The sequence below is a fragment of the Canis lupus genome, chromosome 1, assembly GCF_048164855.1.
Source record: "Canis lupus baileyi chromosome 1, mCanLup2.hap1, whole genome shotgun sequence".
Lineage (NCBI taxonomy): Eukaryota > Metazoa > Chordata > Mammalia > Carnivora > Canidae > Canis > Canis lupus.
This window is the reverse complement of record NC_132838.1, coordinates 116,603,730-116,620,995: the sequence shown is the minus strand read 5'-3', so window position 1 is coordinate 116,620,995 and position 17,266 is coordinate 116,603,730. Positions and strand designations below refer to the sequence as shown.

Genomic DNA, 17,266 nt, shown 5'->3' with positions numbered 1-17,266 from the left:
ACCCTCACAGGGTTTTAAACTTTTTCTTAAATAGGTTTTATTTATTTCTTGCCTAGATTATCCTGAAGAATTTTATCCAAGATTTTGTTTGTATATATAAAATTTACTTACACAAATTTTTAGACATGACTATCTTACTTTCTCCTTTTATTTAAAATTATGCTGGGCACCTAGCTGGTTCAGTTAGTGGAATATAAGACTCTTGATCCCTGGGTTCTGAGTTCTGGCCCCACCATGGGTGTAGATTACTTAAAAAACAAAATCTTTAAAAAAGTAAAATATAATAAAATTATGTTAAAAGCAACTGTAGTAAATTACTTGGAGAATGCATCCTTGCAATTAGGAGCAATCTATTTTTACACCCAACAAAATCCACCTGGCCTAGGGGTAACCAGAGGGGATTAATAAATTAGCTAATCTTAGTAGGCTCCTTGAGAAACTAAATTTACAATTCTTGATCTCTCTAAGCCCAGTTTTTCCTTCAGAAAATAACACTAATTCACTTCTCTGCTATTTGCAGTAGTCGACACCACCCTTCACACTCTATTTCTTGGTCTAGGATCTCACAAGTCAGCTCCCCCAGACCTACACCCCTTCCCCAGGACATTAAAAGAACACAAGACTGAACTGCTTTGTCTCCAGGATCTGTATTCTAAGCAAGAGCCAGCACCCGACTAAAAAAAAGATCCGGGGGAAAAAAAAAGAAAAAAAAAGAAAAAAAAAAGACTTCCTTTCTTTTTCTTTTTTTTTTAATTTTTTTAATTTATTTTTTTATTGGTGTTCAATTTACCAACATACAGAATAACCCCCAGTGCCCGTCACCCATTCACTGCCACCCCCCGCCCTCCTCCCCTTCTACCACCCAAAGACTTCCTTTCAAACAGACTTTCTCTTTTAAGAAAACAATGCAGGGCGCCTGGGTGGCCTCAGTTGGTTAAGCGTTTGCTCTAGTCGTGATTCTGGGTCGTGAGATCTAGTCCCCCAGAGGGCTTCCTGCTCTTCGGGGAACTTGCTTCTCCCTCTGCTTCTACTTAACCTGTCTTATGAATAAATAAAATCTTTTTTAAAAATTTAAGAAAACAATGCTATTTTTATTTCAATTCCATAAAAATGCTAATTTTTACACAAAAGTCAAGCTTTAACTCACTTGTCAGCTCAATTATGCAAATTTTCTCCCATCATTTTTTTTTTTTTAATGTTCCAGGAAAATCTATCCTTGTTTTACCATTGTGGCTCAGCGATTACTCTCCAAAACACAATCCCAGTCATTCATACAGTGACTATCAATTATCAATTACACACCCACACACAAAATTCCTGAGTCCCACTTCTCCCTCTCTCCACGACTCTCGACATCCTAAATCACACACAACACCAGGAATCTCTTTAGTTGCTTTCTGCAAAGGCTGTCTCACTGCCCCATCATTCTCCTGAGGCCCTGACTTTCATACAGAAATCGGTAGCACAGAAAAATACCAGCCCCCTTCGCAATATCATAAACCCCTCCTTTTTGGCCTTTTCAACCCCGTTTCCTTTTAGCAATTCCCCAATCCCGTTGCAAGGTTCTAATCTCCTCCCTTTCGGCCACCCTAGCTTTGATTCTCAGAAGCTCAAGTTCCACAACTCCTCCGCATTGACGAACCCCAAACTAAATTCACGCCCCAACAAAGGACGAAGGGGCGACCCAAGAAGCCTGCGCACTCCTTGGGCTCAGTAACACTCCCAGCAGTCTCTGGGGGTATAGCCACGCGCAAGCTGTTAAGAATCAAGACGAATTTCAAACGGTCCATCCACCGCTTTCCCTGCTCCAAACTACATTTCCCAGAAGGCTCAATGGTGCGAGTTATCTTACCTAGACCAAACTAGCCCTCCTCTTCCTGAGCCCGAACAACTCCTGGGATAGTAGGGTGGGTCCGAGAAGGATCCCTATTTCACACACGTCGGAGTGGTCTTCTTTGGAAACCATTGCCTAAGACTGCGCCAGGCTCTGCATGGCCTCCGGTGCCCGGCTCCATGAAGGGGAGCAATCCTTTAAGCCAGGCCGCAGCTAAACCCTGAGAGAAATCCGGGCGATCAGGAGCCATCTTGCTCGCCGCAGGTAAGTTTCTGACTACATTTCCCAGAGGACTCCTCGGCATCATTGTGATTCTCGCGTGAATTCAGCCTTAAAGTCACGCGCTGGCGGGACCCTCAGGTCTACACCGGCAACTGTTGCAACGCTGGGGAGAGGACTGCTGTTTTGGAAGCTTGGAAGGCCTGAGGTGAGGGTCCCCAGGAGAGGGCGGAGCCAGAGGCTCGGCTTTATACCGCGTAGGAGGTTAGATTGAAATTGTAGGATTTTGTCTGGTGGTGTGTGGTGAATGACCGTGTGTTGTGACTAGCTGTTCCTGTGGTGTGTGCTTCCAGTGATTACTCGTGTGTAGCATAGTCTGGGAGCCCGTGACTGTGCTGGTGTGATTGGGTGCGACCCTGTGATATATATGTGTGTGTGTGTGTGTGTGTGTGTGTGTGTGTGACTGGGACCACGTGCGGCATTGTGTGTGAGGGTGTGCGGAGCTTGTGACTCGGTGGATGTGATAAGGGTAAGGGTGGTGTGTGGTTGTGCGACATTGTGACCGTGTGCTGAGAGTACAGGGCGGGGGAAGTACCTGTGAATACTATGTGGTTTTATCTGTGGTTAATGTGATTGTGACTGTGCGACCATCTGCAGGCGTGTGGTGCTTTTGGCAGTGCGGTTGTGACTGTCTTCTTGGTAAATGTGTGGTTTTGCTTATGTGACCATTTGAGTTCCTGGATGTGTGGCCCTGTTGCTTTGGTTGTGGGTCACCTCTAGCTGTGTGTCCCCGTGGTGGTCGTGTGATTATGTTTGGGTGACTGGATAAATCTATGAGGTTTTTTCACTTACATTGTCTATCATTTATACCGTAGTTTAACGTCATTTTAAAACTTTTGCAAATGCTATCATATTGTCTTTTTTTCTTTTGTTTAGTTGTGCAATTATGTTTTTGAGAATTGTCATATTAAATATAGTAATGGTTCATTTGTTTTCTTTGCTATATTGTATTCGGTCCTTTGAAGTATCCCACTGTTCTTAATCCCTTCAATTAGTGATGGGCATTTGAGTTATTTCTAGTTTCTGACTTTATAAACAGTGCTGCCACAGCATTCTTTTACAGAGGATACATGTGCATGAACTTATCTACCTGACAGTGGAATTTCTGGGTCATATGATATCTTGCACTTTACTAAATAGTACCAAAATAATGACCTAAGTGGGTGTACAAATTTATGTTGCACAGCAATGTTTGAGACATCTCATTGCTCCATGTCCCTATAAAAACATGATTCTGATAGTTTTTTAAAACATTTTTATGAGATACAGCATATATAAAGTGCACAAATCTGAAGTGTACAGGTGTATCACGATTTCCTAAATCAACATAAAGAACTTTACCAGCACCCCAGAAGGCTCCCTCATGCCCCTTCCCAGTTATTTCTCCCACAATCATTGTTCAGAAGTCTATCACCGTTAATTCGTTTTTTTTTTTTACCATTAATTAGTTTTACCCATTCCTGAACTTCATATATAAATGGAATTGTATAGCATGTGCTCTTTTATGCCTGGTTTCGTTTTTTCCGTATTATGTCTGAGATTCATCCATGTTGTTGAGTGTCATTGTATTCCTCATTACGTATGAGAATGTGCTGCAATTTATTAATTCTTTACACTATTTATAAAAATATTTATTTGAGAGAGAAAGAAAACATATGTGAGAAAGAGAGAGATAGAATCAGCAGGGAGAGGGGCGGAGGGAGAAACAGGCTCCTGAGCAGGGAGCCAGGACCTTGGGATCTGACCTGAGCCGAAGGCAGGCATTTAAATTGAGCCACACAGGCACCCCAATTGCTTACACTATTGATGGATATTTGATAGTTAACATTTTTTTTTTTTGCTATTATAAACTATATTGCTGCTATGAACATTCTATGTTTTTGGTGAACATGTAAATATTTTCCTCTTGGCTAAATATTTAGGAATGGAATTGCTAGATCATAAAGTGGGCATATGTTTAATAGATACTACCAGTTTGTCAGGTGGTTGTGCCAATTCATCCAACAATGTATGAGAGTTTCAATTGCTCCTCATCATCTCTCTTATTTGATATTGTCAGTCTTTTATTTTAACTGTTCTGCTGGTTGTATAGTGGAATTTCATTGCAGTTTTTTTTTTTTCATTGCAGTTTTAATTTGTGCTTCCCTGGTGGGTAATGATGTTCAGTACTTTTTCATGGGTTTATTGGCCATTTGGATATACTGTTTTTTAAAGTGTCTGTTTAGGTCTTATTGCCCACTGCCCTTTAAAAAATTTTTTTTCATTTTAAAAAACTTTTTATTTTCATATTGTAAATGTAGTGCAAAGAAGTCCTATATATTCTTCACTCAGGTGCCCATGGTATAATAATGAAAACCAGGAAATTTACTGGATACAAGACTTTTGACTAATTTACAGAATTATTTACATTTTGCTATTAGTCTTATCAGTCCCCTGTTCTTTTCCAGGATCCAGTTGAAGATCCCATGTTAATTTAGTTATCTTGTCTCTTACCATAAAGCATAGTTCTTCAGTGTTTTTTATCTTTCATGACCTTGATACTTTTGAAGAGTACTGGCCGGTTGTTTTGTAGAATATCTTTCAATTTGGATTTGTCTGCCTTTTCCTTTAAATTTTTTTTTAAGATTTTATGTATTTATTGACACACAGAATACAAGTAGGGGGAGTGGCAGGCAGAGGAGAGGCAGAAGCAGGCTTCCTGCTGAGCAGGGAGCCTGATGTGGGGCTCAATTCCAGGACCCCAGGATCATGACCTGAGCCCATGGCTGACACCCAACCCACTGAGCCACCGAAGTGCCCCCTAATGGTTAAATTTAGACTATTCATTTTTTGCTGAAAGATCACAAAAATTATGTTTATGTTCTTCTCAATGTGTTATATAATGTTATCAATATATCTCACTACTAGTAATGTTAATTACAATCACTTGGTTGAGGTGGTACCTGCCAGGTTTCCCCTTTGTAAAACTATCTTTCTTTTTTAATTGATAAGTATCTTGTGGGGAGATGCTTTGTGACTATGCAAAAATACTTTTCTCGTGGAGGTGGCTGGCTCAGTCAGAAGAGCACCAGATTCTTGATATTGGGATCATGAGTTTGAGCCCCATGTTTGGAGTAGAGATTACTTAAATAAACTTTCTAAAAATACTGTTTTCATTATACTTTAATATGTTAATTTTAACATTCACTGATCATTCTTGTCTATGATTATTACTGTGATGTTTGCCTACTGGTGACTTTCATTCCTTCTGTATTTTTTTTTTAAGATTTTATTTATTTATTCATGAGAGAGAGAGAGAGAGAGGCAGAGACACAGACAGAGGGAGAAGCAGGCTCCATGCAGGGAGCCTGATGTGGGACTTGATCCCCGGTCCCCAGGATCACACCCTGCGCTGAAGGCAGCACTAAACTGCTGAGCCACCAGGGCTGCCCTACTGTTTTTTTTTTTTTTTTTTTTTTTTAGGGTTTTATTTATTTATTAATGAGAGACACAGAGATAGAGGCTGAGACCAAGCAGAGGGAGAAGCAGGCTCCATGCAGGGAGCCCGATGTGGGATTCCATTCCGGGACTCCAGATCAGGCCCTGGGCTGAAGGCAGGCGCTAAACTGCTGAGCCACTCAGGGATCCCTCCTTCTGTATGTATGTATGTATGTATGTATGTATTTATTTATTTATTTCTCCTTCTGTATTTATTAATTTAAATTCTGTAAAGAGCTGTCCCTTATTCCTCATGTGTTTATTCAATTATTTCTTAACTCATGGGTATTTATTTTACACTAGAGTTTTAAACCATTATTTTTGTTATATACTTTGCTGTTCAGATTCTGTCCCAGATTTGGCCATTAGGAACTCCTTAAAATTAGCTCCTATGCCCTTTTAACATGGCATCATTTTTTAGTACTTTCTTAGCTTATGTTTGTCTTTTCCCATTTTCCTAGAGGGATTTTAACCCTTTGTGTTTTTTTAAATGATTTTATTTATTCATGAGAGACACAGAGAGAGAGAGAGAGAGGCAGAGAGAGAAGCAGGCTTCATGCAGGGAGCCCAACGTGAGACTCGATCCCAGGTCTCCAGGATCACACCCTGGGCCAAAGGTGGTGCTAAACCGCTGAGCCACCCGGGCTGCCCTATCATTCATATTTAAGTCTGTGGTCCATCTTGAATTAATTTTTGTGTATGGGGAGGGCCCTGGGTGGCTCAGTGGTTGAGCATCTATCTGCCTTTGGCTCAGGTCGTGATCCCAGAGTTCTGGGATCGAGTCCCATATCAGGCTCCTTGCAGGGGGCCTGCATCTCTCTCTGCCTATGTCTCTGCCTCTCTCTCTGTATCCCTCATGAATAAATAAAATATTTTAAAAATAATAATAATTGTTGCATATGGTATTTATTGAAAATACCATCCTTGCTCATCTGAATTGCAGGAAGCTGTTATCATAAGTAACATATATGTGGTCCTCCTTCTGGACTGTATTCTGTTATTATCTTTTTGTCAGTGCCACTGTCTTGAAATATATAGTATTACTCCTTCAACTTTTTTTTCTTTTCTTTTTTAAGACCGTCTTGGCATATGTAAGTCCTTTTATTTATTTATTTATTTTTATTTTTTATGTAAGTCCTTTTAATGGATGTCAGAATTAACTTGTTAATTCTCACCAAAAATGAAAAATCCTTTCTAGAGTTTTGTTTAATGAGTCTTTATGTTAATTTGGGGAGAATTGCTGTCCTATCAATATTGAATCTTCCAATTAATAAATATGGTATATGTCTATATTTCTTAGTCTTTAATTTCTTTCAACACTTTGTTGTAGTTTTCAGTGCACATCTTTTGTTAGATTTGTACCTGGATATTTGATGTTTATTGTTGAAATTATACATGGTATTTAACATTTTCCAGTTGTTTGTTGCTAGAAGTACAATTTTTTTTTGTATATTTTGTATATTGTCCTTAGATCTAGCATCTACAAATACCTACTGTAGATGCTATTTATCAAATTTAAGAAGTTCTCTTTCTCAGTGGTAAGATTTTGACATTAATGAGGGCTGATTTTGGCAAATGCATTTTCTCTGTCGAGAGTATCATTTTTTTACTGTTATCATCAATGTAATAAATTATGTTGTTTCATATCTTGAACCAACCTTTGATTTCTGAATTAAACCATGCTTGTCCATAATGTATCAAACTTTTTACAAATCTGGCTCAATTAGATCTGCTAATATTTTATAGAATTTCTGCACATGGATCCCTGGGTGGCACAGCGGTTTGGCGCCTGCCTTTGGCCCAGGGCACGATCCTGGAGACCCGGGATTGAATCCCACATCGGGCTCCCAGTGCATGGAGCCTGCTTCTCCCTCTGCCTGTGTCTCTGCCTCTCTGTCTCTCTGTCTCTCTCTGTCTCTCTCTCTCTGTGACTATCATAAATCAATAAAAATTAAAAAAAAAAAAAAGAATTTCTGCACATATGTTCATTAGAAATATTGGCCCGTGATTTTATTTTCTTTTTATGTCTTTGTTTTGGCATCAGGCTTATATTAGTCTCATAAAATGAGTTAGGAAGAATTCCTTTTATTTTTCTATTCACTACATATAAGACCAAAGGTTTTCCTTAAATTTGGAAGAGTTCACTGGTGAAATTGTCTGGGCCTGAAGTTTTCTTGATAGGAAGATTTTGATTTGATTTGATTTGATCTGATCTGATTTATTTGGAGAGACTTAAGCAGGAGAAAGAGCAGAAGGGTAGGGAGAGGAGGGCAGAAGAAACCTAAGCACACTCATGCTGAGCACAGAGCCTGACAATGAGGCTCAATCTCAGGACCCTGAGATCATGACCTGAGCTGAAACCAAGAGTCAGATACCTAACTGACTGAGCCATCCAGGCACCCTGGAAGATTTTTAAAATGTGGAATCAATTTACCTCTTCACATGTTTCAGGTTTTTTGTTTGTTTTGTCCATTTTGGTATGTTTTTTTAAAGAATTTATCAGTTTGATCTACGCTTTCAAATTTAATAGCAGGGCAGCCCGGGTAGCTCAGTGGTTTAGCGCCACCTTTGGTCCAAGGTGTGATCTCGGGGACCCGGGATCGAGTCCCACATCAGGCTTCCTGCGTGGAGCCTGCTTCTCCCTCTGCCTGTGTCTCTGCCTCTCTCTCTGTCTCTATGAATAAATAAATAAAATCTTTAAAAAAAAACAAATTTAATAGCATAAGGTTATTGCTATTCTTTTGTTATTTTTTAATGTCTATGGCATCTATAAATGATGTTCCCTTTTTCATTCCTGATTTGGTTTATTTGTGTTATTCCTCTCTTATTCATTAGTGCTATTGGTAATGTGTCTTTTCTTCTAAATACTTTCTTTTTTTTTTAAGATTTTATTTATTATTCATGAGAAATACAGAGAGAGAGGCAGAGAAGCAGGCAGAGGGAGAAGAAGCAGGCTCCATGCAGGGAGCCCGATGTGGGGCTCGATCCCAGGACTCAATCCCAGGATCACGCCATGAGCCGAAGGCAGATGCCCAACTGCTGAGCCACCCAGATGTCCCATCTTCTTAGTACTTTCAAGACTTTTTTTCTCTGGTTGTGGTTTTGCTTTTTGTTTTGTGCATTTTTCTTTTTATTTCTTATTCAGGTTTGCTGAGCTTCGCTAAAACTCTTTTTGAGGCTTTTTATCAGTTAATCAGTTCAGATATTAATTATTCTCCAATCTCTTTTCTTCTTCAGAGGCTCCACTTGCATATATGGTAAATCTTTTGACTGTGTTCCTTTTTTCTTCTACTCACTTCTGTCCTTCTGTTCTATTTTTCCTCCGCACTTCATGTGGATATTTTTGTTTTTGACTTGCCTTTGAGTTCAGTAGTTCTATCTTCTGCTTGTCTGGTCTCATGTTAAAACCATACAATGACCTCTTAATTTCTTTTTTTTTTTTTTTTAATTTTATTTCATTTTGTTAGTAATCTCTGTACCCAGTGTGGGCCTCAAACTCACAACCCCGAGAGTCACATGCTCTCTTCTACCTGAACCAGCCAGGTGCCTCAACTTCTTAATTTCTTAATTTACTGTTCTAGGTTGTCTGAGTCTTTTTTATAGATTTCAATTCTATTTAATTTCTTCATCTTATCCATTTGCCTATATATTTTTAGTTTTTAACATTCAATTATAGCTATTTTAAATTGTTTGCCAGTTCTCATATCTAAATTATTGGTAGTTCTGCTTCTATTTTTTGGTTTTATCTCCAAGCATGTCTAACAGTTTTTAGTTGGATGATAGATATTGTGCTTAAAACAACCATGAAGGCCAAGGGCAACCACTGCCTACATCTAGCCTTCTCGCTATATAAGAAAAATTAGTGTTTTTCAGGTCTCTGTTACTAACAGACAAATACAATTCTTAACATACAGGGAATTTTCAGGATAATGTTGGAAATATTTTAAAACATTTAATTTTTATTAGAGAATTGGCTTATCATTTAGAAGGGTAGAAAATTCTCAAAATTTTTATTTATTAGGTTTCAAAGGACTCTCTTGTCTGTAGTGGTATCTTTTGGCTGTGCTCCATGTCCAAGGTGTGGTTATTTTGCAAGCGTACTACAGTCTTGGCCACAGAGATCATTGGCTTAAAAGAGAGGAGCAGATTCCCCAGATGGCAAGAATTAAGCTAGAGAGGATATACTCTAGGAGCAAATATGAAGAGAGGTGGGAATGTATAGCATGGAGCTATTGAAGTAAGAATGTTTCCCGCCCATTCTACCTGAAAGGTGCAGCACTTGAGGATGTCCCTTTAACCAAGGAGAGGCCATTACGAGAGACCAGAAAGGGGGACTTAAAGTGAGAAGTATGGGAGAAGAAACTCTGTTTCCAAGTTTTTCTGGATTTCTGTTGCTTCTCTGTTTTTTTTTTTTTTTTTTTTTAAGGCTTTATTTATTAATTCATGAGAGACACGGAGAGAGAGAGGTAGAGACACAAGCAGAAGGAGAAGCAGACTCCCTGTACGGAGCCTGATGTGGGACTCGATCCTGGATCCCAGGATCACGCCCTGAACCAAAGGCAGTTGCTCAACCACTGAGCCACTCAGGTGTCCCTACTGTTGCTTCTTTAGTATCTAGCATAATCCCTGACACATAATAAATTATGTTGGTTTATTTTTTAAAAATACTAAAATAATAATAATAATAATAATAAAATACCAAGAGCTTAATAAATAGTAATAATAGTAAAAATATTAAAGGAGTACTTTCAGATTTTAAAGAAGAGACATTTGTGGATTACTTGGATTTTCATTTCCTGAAATATGTATACCCCAGGGGAAATGCAATGAGTGCTTGAGGATCACGCCCATTAAATAATTGATAACAAAGTTCTACTTCCTGGGTGGTCAGTTTTTGGTTTTGGTTTTTGGTTTTGTTTTTGTTTTGTTTTGTTTTGTTTTGTTTTTATTCATAGAGTTACAGAGATAAAGGCAGAGACACAGGCAGAGGGAGAAGCAGGCTCCCTGAAGGATCCCAGGATCCCAGGATCACGACATGAGCTGAAGGCAGATGCTCAACCCTGAGCCACCCAGGTGCCCTCCTGGGTGGTCAGTTTTACAGGAATTATTGATAAATTTTTAAATGATCAAGCTTTGTACTAGGAATGCTCACTAGCCTTAATACTTTTATAATGCTCTGTTTATTATATTCCTATATCTAATTTAAAAAGACTACATATTTTATTAAACATTCACCATTGATCTCAAATTCAATTACTCCCCTTAAACAATTTTGATGATTTTTTTTTTAAGATTTTATTTATTTGAGAGAGCAGAGCAAGAGAGAGAGAGAATGAGTGGGGGTAAGGAAGGAGCAGAGGGGGAGGGAGAAGCAGACTTCCTACTGAGCAAGGAGCCCAATGTGGGATCATGACCTGAGTCAAAAGTAGATATTTAACCAGCTGAGCCACCCAGGCGTCCCACAATTCAGACTTTGTTACTATTTTAGTATAACGTTCTTTTGGACATTTTAAACATCTTAAGCACACAAAATATATCCAATTATTACAGTTTTATTACTACACTTAAAAGCATTCTAAAGCATCAGTAATACAGATTTAGTCCATTTGTACATTAGGTCTACACTTTTTAATTCCTTCCTATTGTTATACTAATTTAAGTATCTTCCTAAAGTTTTTACAATATTGCTTTGTTTGCTTCTCTGGATTTCATTTTCTTAAGATATGATTCATTAATCCTAAAAGTCTTCCCAAACTGGGCAAGATAAGAGGATCTGGGTTATCAGCCAGTTGTTTCTTGGTTAGGACCTGGGACCTGATTGTACAATCAAAGATCATTAAAAATTGTTTTGACAAATGTATATCTAAACTAAAATGTATATGAATAAGGATCCCTGGGTGGCTCAGTGGTTTAGCGCCTGCCTTCAGCCCAGGACGTGATCCTGGAGTCCCGGGATCAAGTCTCACATCGGGCTCCCTGCATGGGGCCTGCTTCTCCCTCTGCCTGTGTCTCTGCCTCTCTCTCTCTATCTGTGTGTGACTATCATAAATAAATAAAAATTAAAAAATAAATAAATAAAAGTAAAATGATATATATATATAAGGATATTTATTGCAGCATTGTTTGTTATAGTAAAAGATGGGAAACAACCTAAATGGTCATGGGCAGCAGATTGGCAAAATAAATTAAAATGTATCTATTTAATGAAATAAATGTAGCTAAGGGAATTAAGTAGCTCTATATGTACCATTTGGGATCCAGTTCAAGATTCATTAAGTAAAAATAGCAATGTGTATAACAGTGTGTATAATATGCTATCATATGTGGAAAAATGTATATATTTGTATATATATATATATACACACACACACACACACACACACACACACTCTATATTCTCCAAGTCACATCAGATTGTTGAAATCTCTTCTACTCCAGTCAAAGCCTGAGGTCTCTGGAGTAGGAGATAATGAAAGATTTGCCCGTTTTTCTCACTGATAATAACCCTCGAGTGTTTATCAGTGGGATGAAGTGTTTATATGTGGGATGAATAGAAGGGAATGATCATTCTGTGAGGTATGAGGCAAGTGGGATCTTATCTAGCTTCTTTTGTTTTCCCCAGCTTTGCCCTTTTCCAAGAGGAGCCCAGCAGAGGACTGGTCTTGGCTGCAAATACCAAAACCATGGCTCAGGTGAGATGCTGTTTCCTTTTGCTCAAATAGAGTCATTTTTACCCCTAATAAATGTAAACATTTGTTTTCCTCGTCATGGTATTCTTGGTGTTTAAAAAAAAAAAAAACTTCAGACAGTTTAGTTAAAAGCAATGTCAAGGGGCACCTGGATGGCTCAGTTGGTTAGGCCAGGATCCCAGGGTCCTGGAATCAAGCCCCACATGGGGCTCCTGGCTCGTGTTCTCTCTCTCTCTCAGTCTCTCATTCACTCTCTCAATAAAATCTTTAAAAATAAAATAAAAGCAATGTCAAAGTCCTCTTACCCTTGCTCTAAAGAAAAATGTCTCCAGTAAGTCAATTCAAAACTGTCTTTCTTGGTTGAGATATTTATAGAAAAAAGAAGTGGTTCCAAAAAAAAAAAAAAAAAAAAAAAAAAAAAAGGAAGTGGTTCCATAATCACTGTTGGGAAAAAGCCTCGTCAAAAATTTTTACACTCATGGGATCCCTGGGTGGCGCAGCGGTTTGGCGCCTGCCTTTGGCCCAGGGCGCGATCCTGGAGACCCGGGATCAAGTCCCACGTCGGGCTCCCGGTGCATGGAGCCTGCTTCTCTCTCTGCCTCTCTCTCTCTCTCTCTGCGACTATCATAAATAAATAAAAATTAAAAAAAAATTTTTTTACACTCTTAAATTATAGGTAACAGAGGGCCAAGTGGTTGGATGAGGAGTCTCTCTAAAGAAGTCTTAATCAGATTAAAATCCATCAGAAAATTTCATACAGGTTCCATCAAGAATCCTTATTTGTTCCCAGAAAGATATTGTTAATGACAAAAATGATCTGACTGAGACCTGGTTTGGAAAAAAAAAAAAAACTTTTCCCCTGGTTAACCAATCCCCATTCAGAAACCTGACCCCTATTTCTTTATAAACAACCCAGGGCCCTCCCTAGTTTCCTATTCTTTTAAGCAATGTTTACAAACTCATTTAGTAAGTCCTTCAGCATCTTCTATCTTAGACTTCTGCCATAAATCTTAATAGAACAATATTGTGTTCCCCATTTGTTAATGAATCTAATTTGCTTGGTATGAAGATAAGTAATTAGGGGGACCTCATAAGGAAAAGCCCTGATCATTACCGACTTAGGTTTTTCAAGAAGAAAAATATGTGGAATGGTTTTGCTCTATTTCAGTCTTGGTATGTGGAAAGATCTCCCGGTTTATGAGCCTTTTGGGTTGGGGATATGACTCACAGTTAGTAGAAAGCTCCAACACCTCACCAGATCATCCGTGATAAATAGACTTCAGTAATGCTATTGTGTGAATCTAGATCATCTTCCATCACTTTCCTATAGCACAGGAACAAAGGGAATTTACAGCTGAGCAATGGGTAGTTATAAATAAGATTAGGCCGATACTGAGATTTTTAAAAATCCCCTTCAACCTCAGTGTCTGAAAACCAAAGAAAATTTGTTTTATATCCATATCATAGACTATTACTCAGTGAAAAAATATGCTTATGAAAAGAATTTGTTGTAACAAGGAATTAATAAATAACTCTTATTATGTAATAGTGTGATGTGAGAAAGAATCAGTCTTAAATTTTATGCAAGTTTAATTTTCTAAGATAAAATATTTTTAAAGTCATTTGCATATTTTACAAGTAGAGTGCCATTCCAATCTTGCCCCATCACCAGACCCACTCCTAAAAGGTGACTCAACTCTCTTGAATATGGTTTGCTATCTTTGGATGAATCAGTTTTACCCTCTTGATTTACTACAGAGTGGAGGGGACATTGTACTCTTGTATTGCACTATTCATTCCTCTAATTCTGTTATTAAAATTTTTTGTCAAATCAGTAGTGTACAGAATATTATGACTACAAAACTGCTCACTGCTGAGCCAACTCATAGCTCTATTCTATTACAACATTTCATTTTTCCTGGAGCAATTAAGCTTTTTTTCCCCATTTGCTTAGTTGTCGTTGTTTTCCATCTGGTCAAACACATGAATTCATTTTGAGTGTGGAGGCTTCCATTACCATTTTCCCTTTTCCCTGCTCTTACCTGGTCTGGTTACTCTCCGGGCCTACTGCATAGCTTTCCCAAGGCTTCCTTTTTTTGTTTGTTTTCCTGAGATTTTCCTTTACTGTTCTCCTGTGTTCATTCACCTATTTCTTGAATACTACATCTTCCCTCTTTTTTGGTTTATTCCCTTCCATCTGGTGGAACACATCTTCTGGTAGTTTCCTAAGAAATTGTGCTAGAGTCCTTTTATGTCTAGAAATGTCTTTTTTCAATCCTCACAACAGAATGATAGTTTAGTTATAGAATCTAGGTTAGAATTTCTTTTCTCCATCAGCATATTAAAGAATTATTCTTACTATTTCTTGTTTTTAGTAGTCTTCTTGAGAACTTCATTGCATCTCTGATTCATGATGTCTTTTATGTAATTTGCTCCCCTTTGGTACTTTAAATGTCTTCTCTTTATCCCTTATTCCGTAACTTTACTCTTAGCTATTTAGGAAAAGAAGAGAGAGAAAGAGCCTCACATGTGTTGATGACTTATTGTATGGCAAGTATGATGTTAGCCATTTGTATATACTACTTCATTTAATTAGGATATCCCTCTTAGCAGGATTTTGCACCTTCCCAGTTTTATCTGGGGGAAACAGAATGAACATGGAAACATGAGATTCAGTCCTGCTTGTATGTTTACAGTCCTCCACTTGAGTCCCAAACATCCACACCACTCTATATGCTTGCTATTTTTCACTTCTATCTTTATTCCTTTCTTCTTTCTTTCCTTCACAAAAAAACACTTCTTTTTATTAATCAAGTCATATACATGGTTGTTGTTCCAGGAGTCAGTGATGTTCAGTGATGTGTCCATAGACTTCTCTCAGGAGGAGTGGGAATGCCTGAATGATGATCAGAGAGATTTATACAGAGATGTGATGTTGGAGAATTACAGCCACCTGGTTTCAATGGGTAAGGACATCTGTCCATAATAATTCAGATTCTGCCCTCAGAAATCTACTTTCTCCCATGTGAAATGCCTACCTTTCAATAGGTATTTCTACATCCTGTGCTTAGAAGAATGTTTTTTAATATTGTAGCATTAGAAAAAAGAAGCTGCATTGACTTATGGGGGAAGTTTCAAGCCCTCTGTTATGTTTCATAAATCTGATTTACCTTTCTTTGACTCTTTCTTAATGAAGGGACTAAATTTGAATCCTGGGATATTCTCATCATAAACTTATCTCATTACTTCTTTTGTAAGCAGGACATTCTGTTTCTAAACCAGATGTGATCTCCTTCTTGGAGCAGGGGAAGGAGCCCTGGTTGGTTGACAGAGAACTAACAAGAGACCAGTGGCCAGGTAAGTGAGGCGCAGCAGGTAATGACCCTCTTGGTCAGTGGAGAGACTGCACCTTTGAGGTGCTATCTGGGAATCTCCCCTAAAAGCTTTAGGCCCGTTGTACAAAAGTAAGCCTTTTCAGCATGAGCTTTCAAATGACCTTACCTTTTCTCCTTACTTAATATACTCTACCTGCTTTACTCTTCCTACACTTCTTTCCAATTCCTCTTATTCTTGTCCATTTCTAATCAGCCAGTGCCCTCCTCTACCCTCTGTATTGGTATTCCTTTCTATCCATATTTTGGATCAAATTCCTCATCACTTCTCATCCTCTTCTGTATTTAGTCTTAAAAAAAGCATCACTGTCTCCTGAAATACTTTTTTTTTCCTACATTGCCAAAGGCTTCTTTTCTTCAGAGTTTTTTAGGTAAAGTAGCTCATATAATCATTGATTGATTCACACTAATAACAAACATTTACTGATTTTCAAATGTATAAGGTACTCTGCTAGGTACTGCAGAGATTAAAAGAGTAAGCGATTTCAGGGCAGCCCAAGTGGCTCAGCGGTTTAGTGCTGCCTTCAGCCCAGGGTGTGATCCTGGAGATCCAGGATTGAGTCCCATGTCGGGCTCCCTGCATGGAGCCTGCTTCTCCCTCTGCCTGTGTCTCTGTCCGTGTCCCCCCCACCCCACCGCCCCCGTCTCTCATGAATAAATAAATAAAATCTTTAAAAAAAAAAAAAGAAGAAGCAATTTCAGAATATATAGCTTAATGAGCTACTAGAACACATCTATATATAACTTTATTAAAGTAAAACCATCATAAGAGAGGTTAAAATAAGGAGCTCAGAAAAAATGAGGCCTTAGTATATGGAAGAGATAGTGATGTCATAGAGGGAGATTTGAGTGTACCTGTCATTAACTATAGATGGAATGCTGGAAATAAAGGCTCTGTGCCTCCATTAAGAACTTAGAACTGGCCACGATAAACAGAGTTGGTATGAAGGAGTTTAAACAGGACAGTACATTCATTCATTCAGTGTATGTTTATTGAGTACCTATTGTATGCCCAGCACTATTTTCAACACTGACATTATAGCAGCAAACAGAACATGCAGAATCTCTATTCCCAGAGCTCATCCTCCAATGCGGAGAGAAATACTAAAATAAATAAATATATATCATGTAATGGTGAGTGCTGAAAAGAAAAAGAAAATAGAGAGGGGATGGAGGATGCTGTTTTATAGGATGGGGTAAGAGAAACTTTTCCAATTAGGTGACATTTGGGTGGAAACTTGAGATACAGCAGTAAATCATTGTATGTGGTTACTAGAAGGAAGAACGTTCCAGAGGGAGGAAGCCAAACATTCAAGGGCCCTGAAGCAGGTGTGCATCAGCTGTGTTCATGGAGCAGCCAGGAGGCCAGTGCTTTATCCTGGTTGTTTAAGTATTTTCAAGTAAATCCAAGACTTAATGCCATTCCACCTTTGCATAATCACAGTTTATAGTTCTAAAAAATATGGACATGTTTTTCCTTCCATAACTTTAATGCCATTGTCACCCCTAATAAATTTTACAATTTCTTCGTACACTGGATTGTTTTCATGTTGTCATATTGGGTACTAGTGAGAGTGAACATTTTCATCTTAATG

General features: G+C 38.4%; 2 protein-coding genes across 5 annotated transcripts in view; both read left to right on the top strand.

Annotated features, from left to right (window-relative positions):
* The first annotated feature begins 1,658 nt into the window (after positions 1 to 1,658).
* ZNF566 (zinc finger protein 566) overlaps positions 1,659 to 17,266 on the top strand; it is a 37,781-nt gene continuing 22,173 nt past the window's right edge. Inside the window, exons 1-4 of one of the 4 annotated variants that reach the window (XM_072769432.1) lie at positions 2,105 to 2,261; positions 12,213 to 12,282; positions 15,119 to 15,245; positions 15,562 to 15,636. In XM_072769432.1, the coding sequence (XP_072625533.1) occupies positions 12,274 to 12,282; positions 15,119 to 15,245; positions 15,562 to 15,636 (211 nt within the window). In that variant the 5' untranslated portion in view covers positions 2,105 to 2,261; positions 12,213 to 12,273. Of the gene's footprint in view, positions 2,262 to 12,212; positions 12,283 to 15,118; positions 15,246 to 15,537; positions 15,637 to 17,266 lie in introns of those variants that run through there. The other 3 variants (XM_072769291.1, XM_072769354.1, XM_072769513.1) reach the window with 3 other exon arrangements.
* Positions 12,213 to 17,266, top strand: part of LOC140609709 (uncharacterized) — a 118,914-nt gene continuing 113,860 nt past the window's right edge. Inside the window, exon 1 of the mRNA XM_072784903.1 lies at positions 12,213 to 12,282. The gene's annotated coding sequence lies outside the window, so the exon portion shown is untranslated. The remainder of the gene's footprint in view (positions 12,283 to 17,266) is intronic.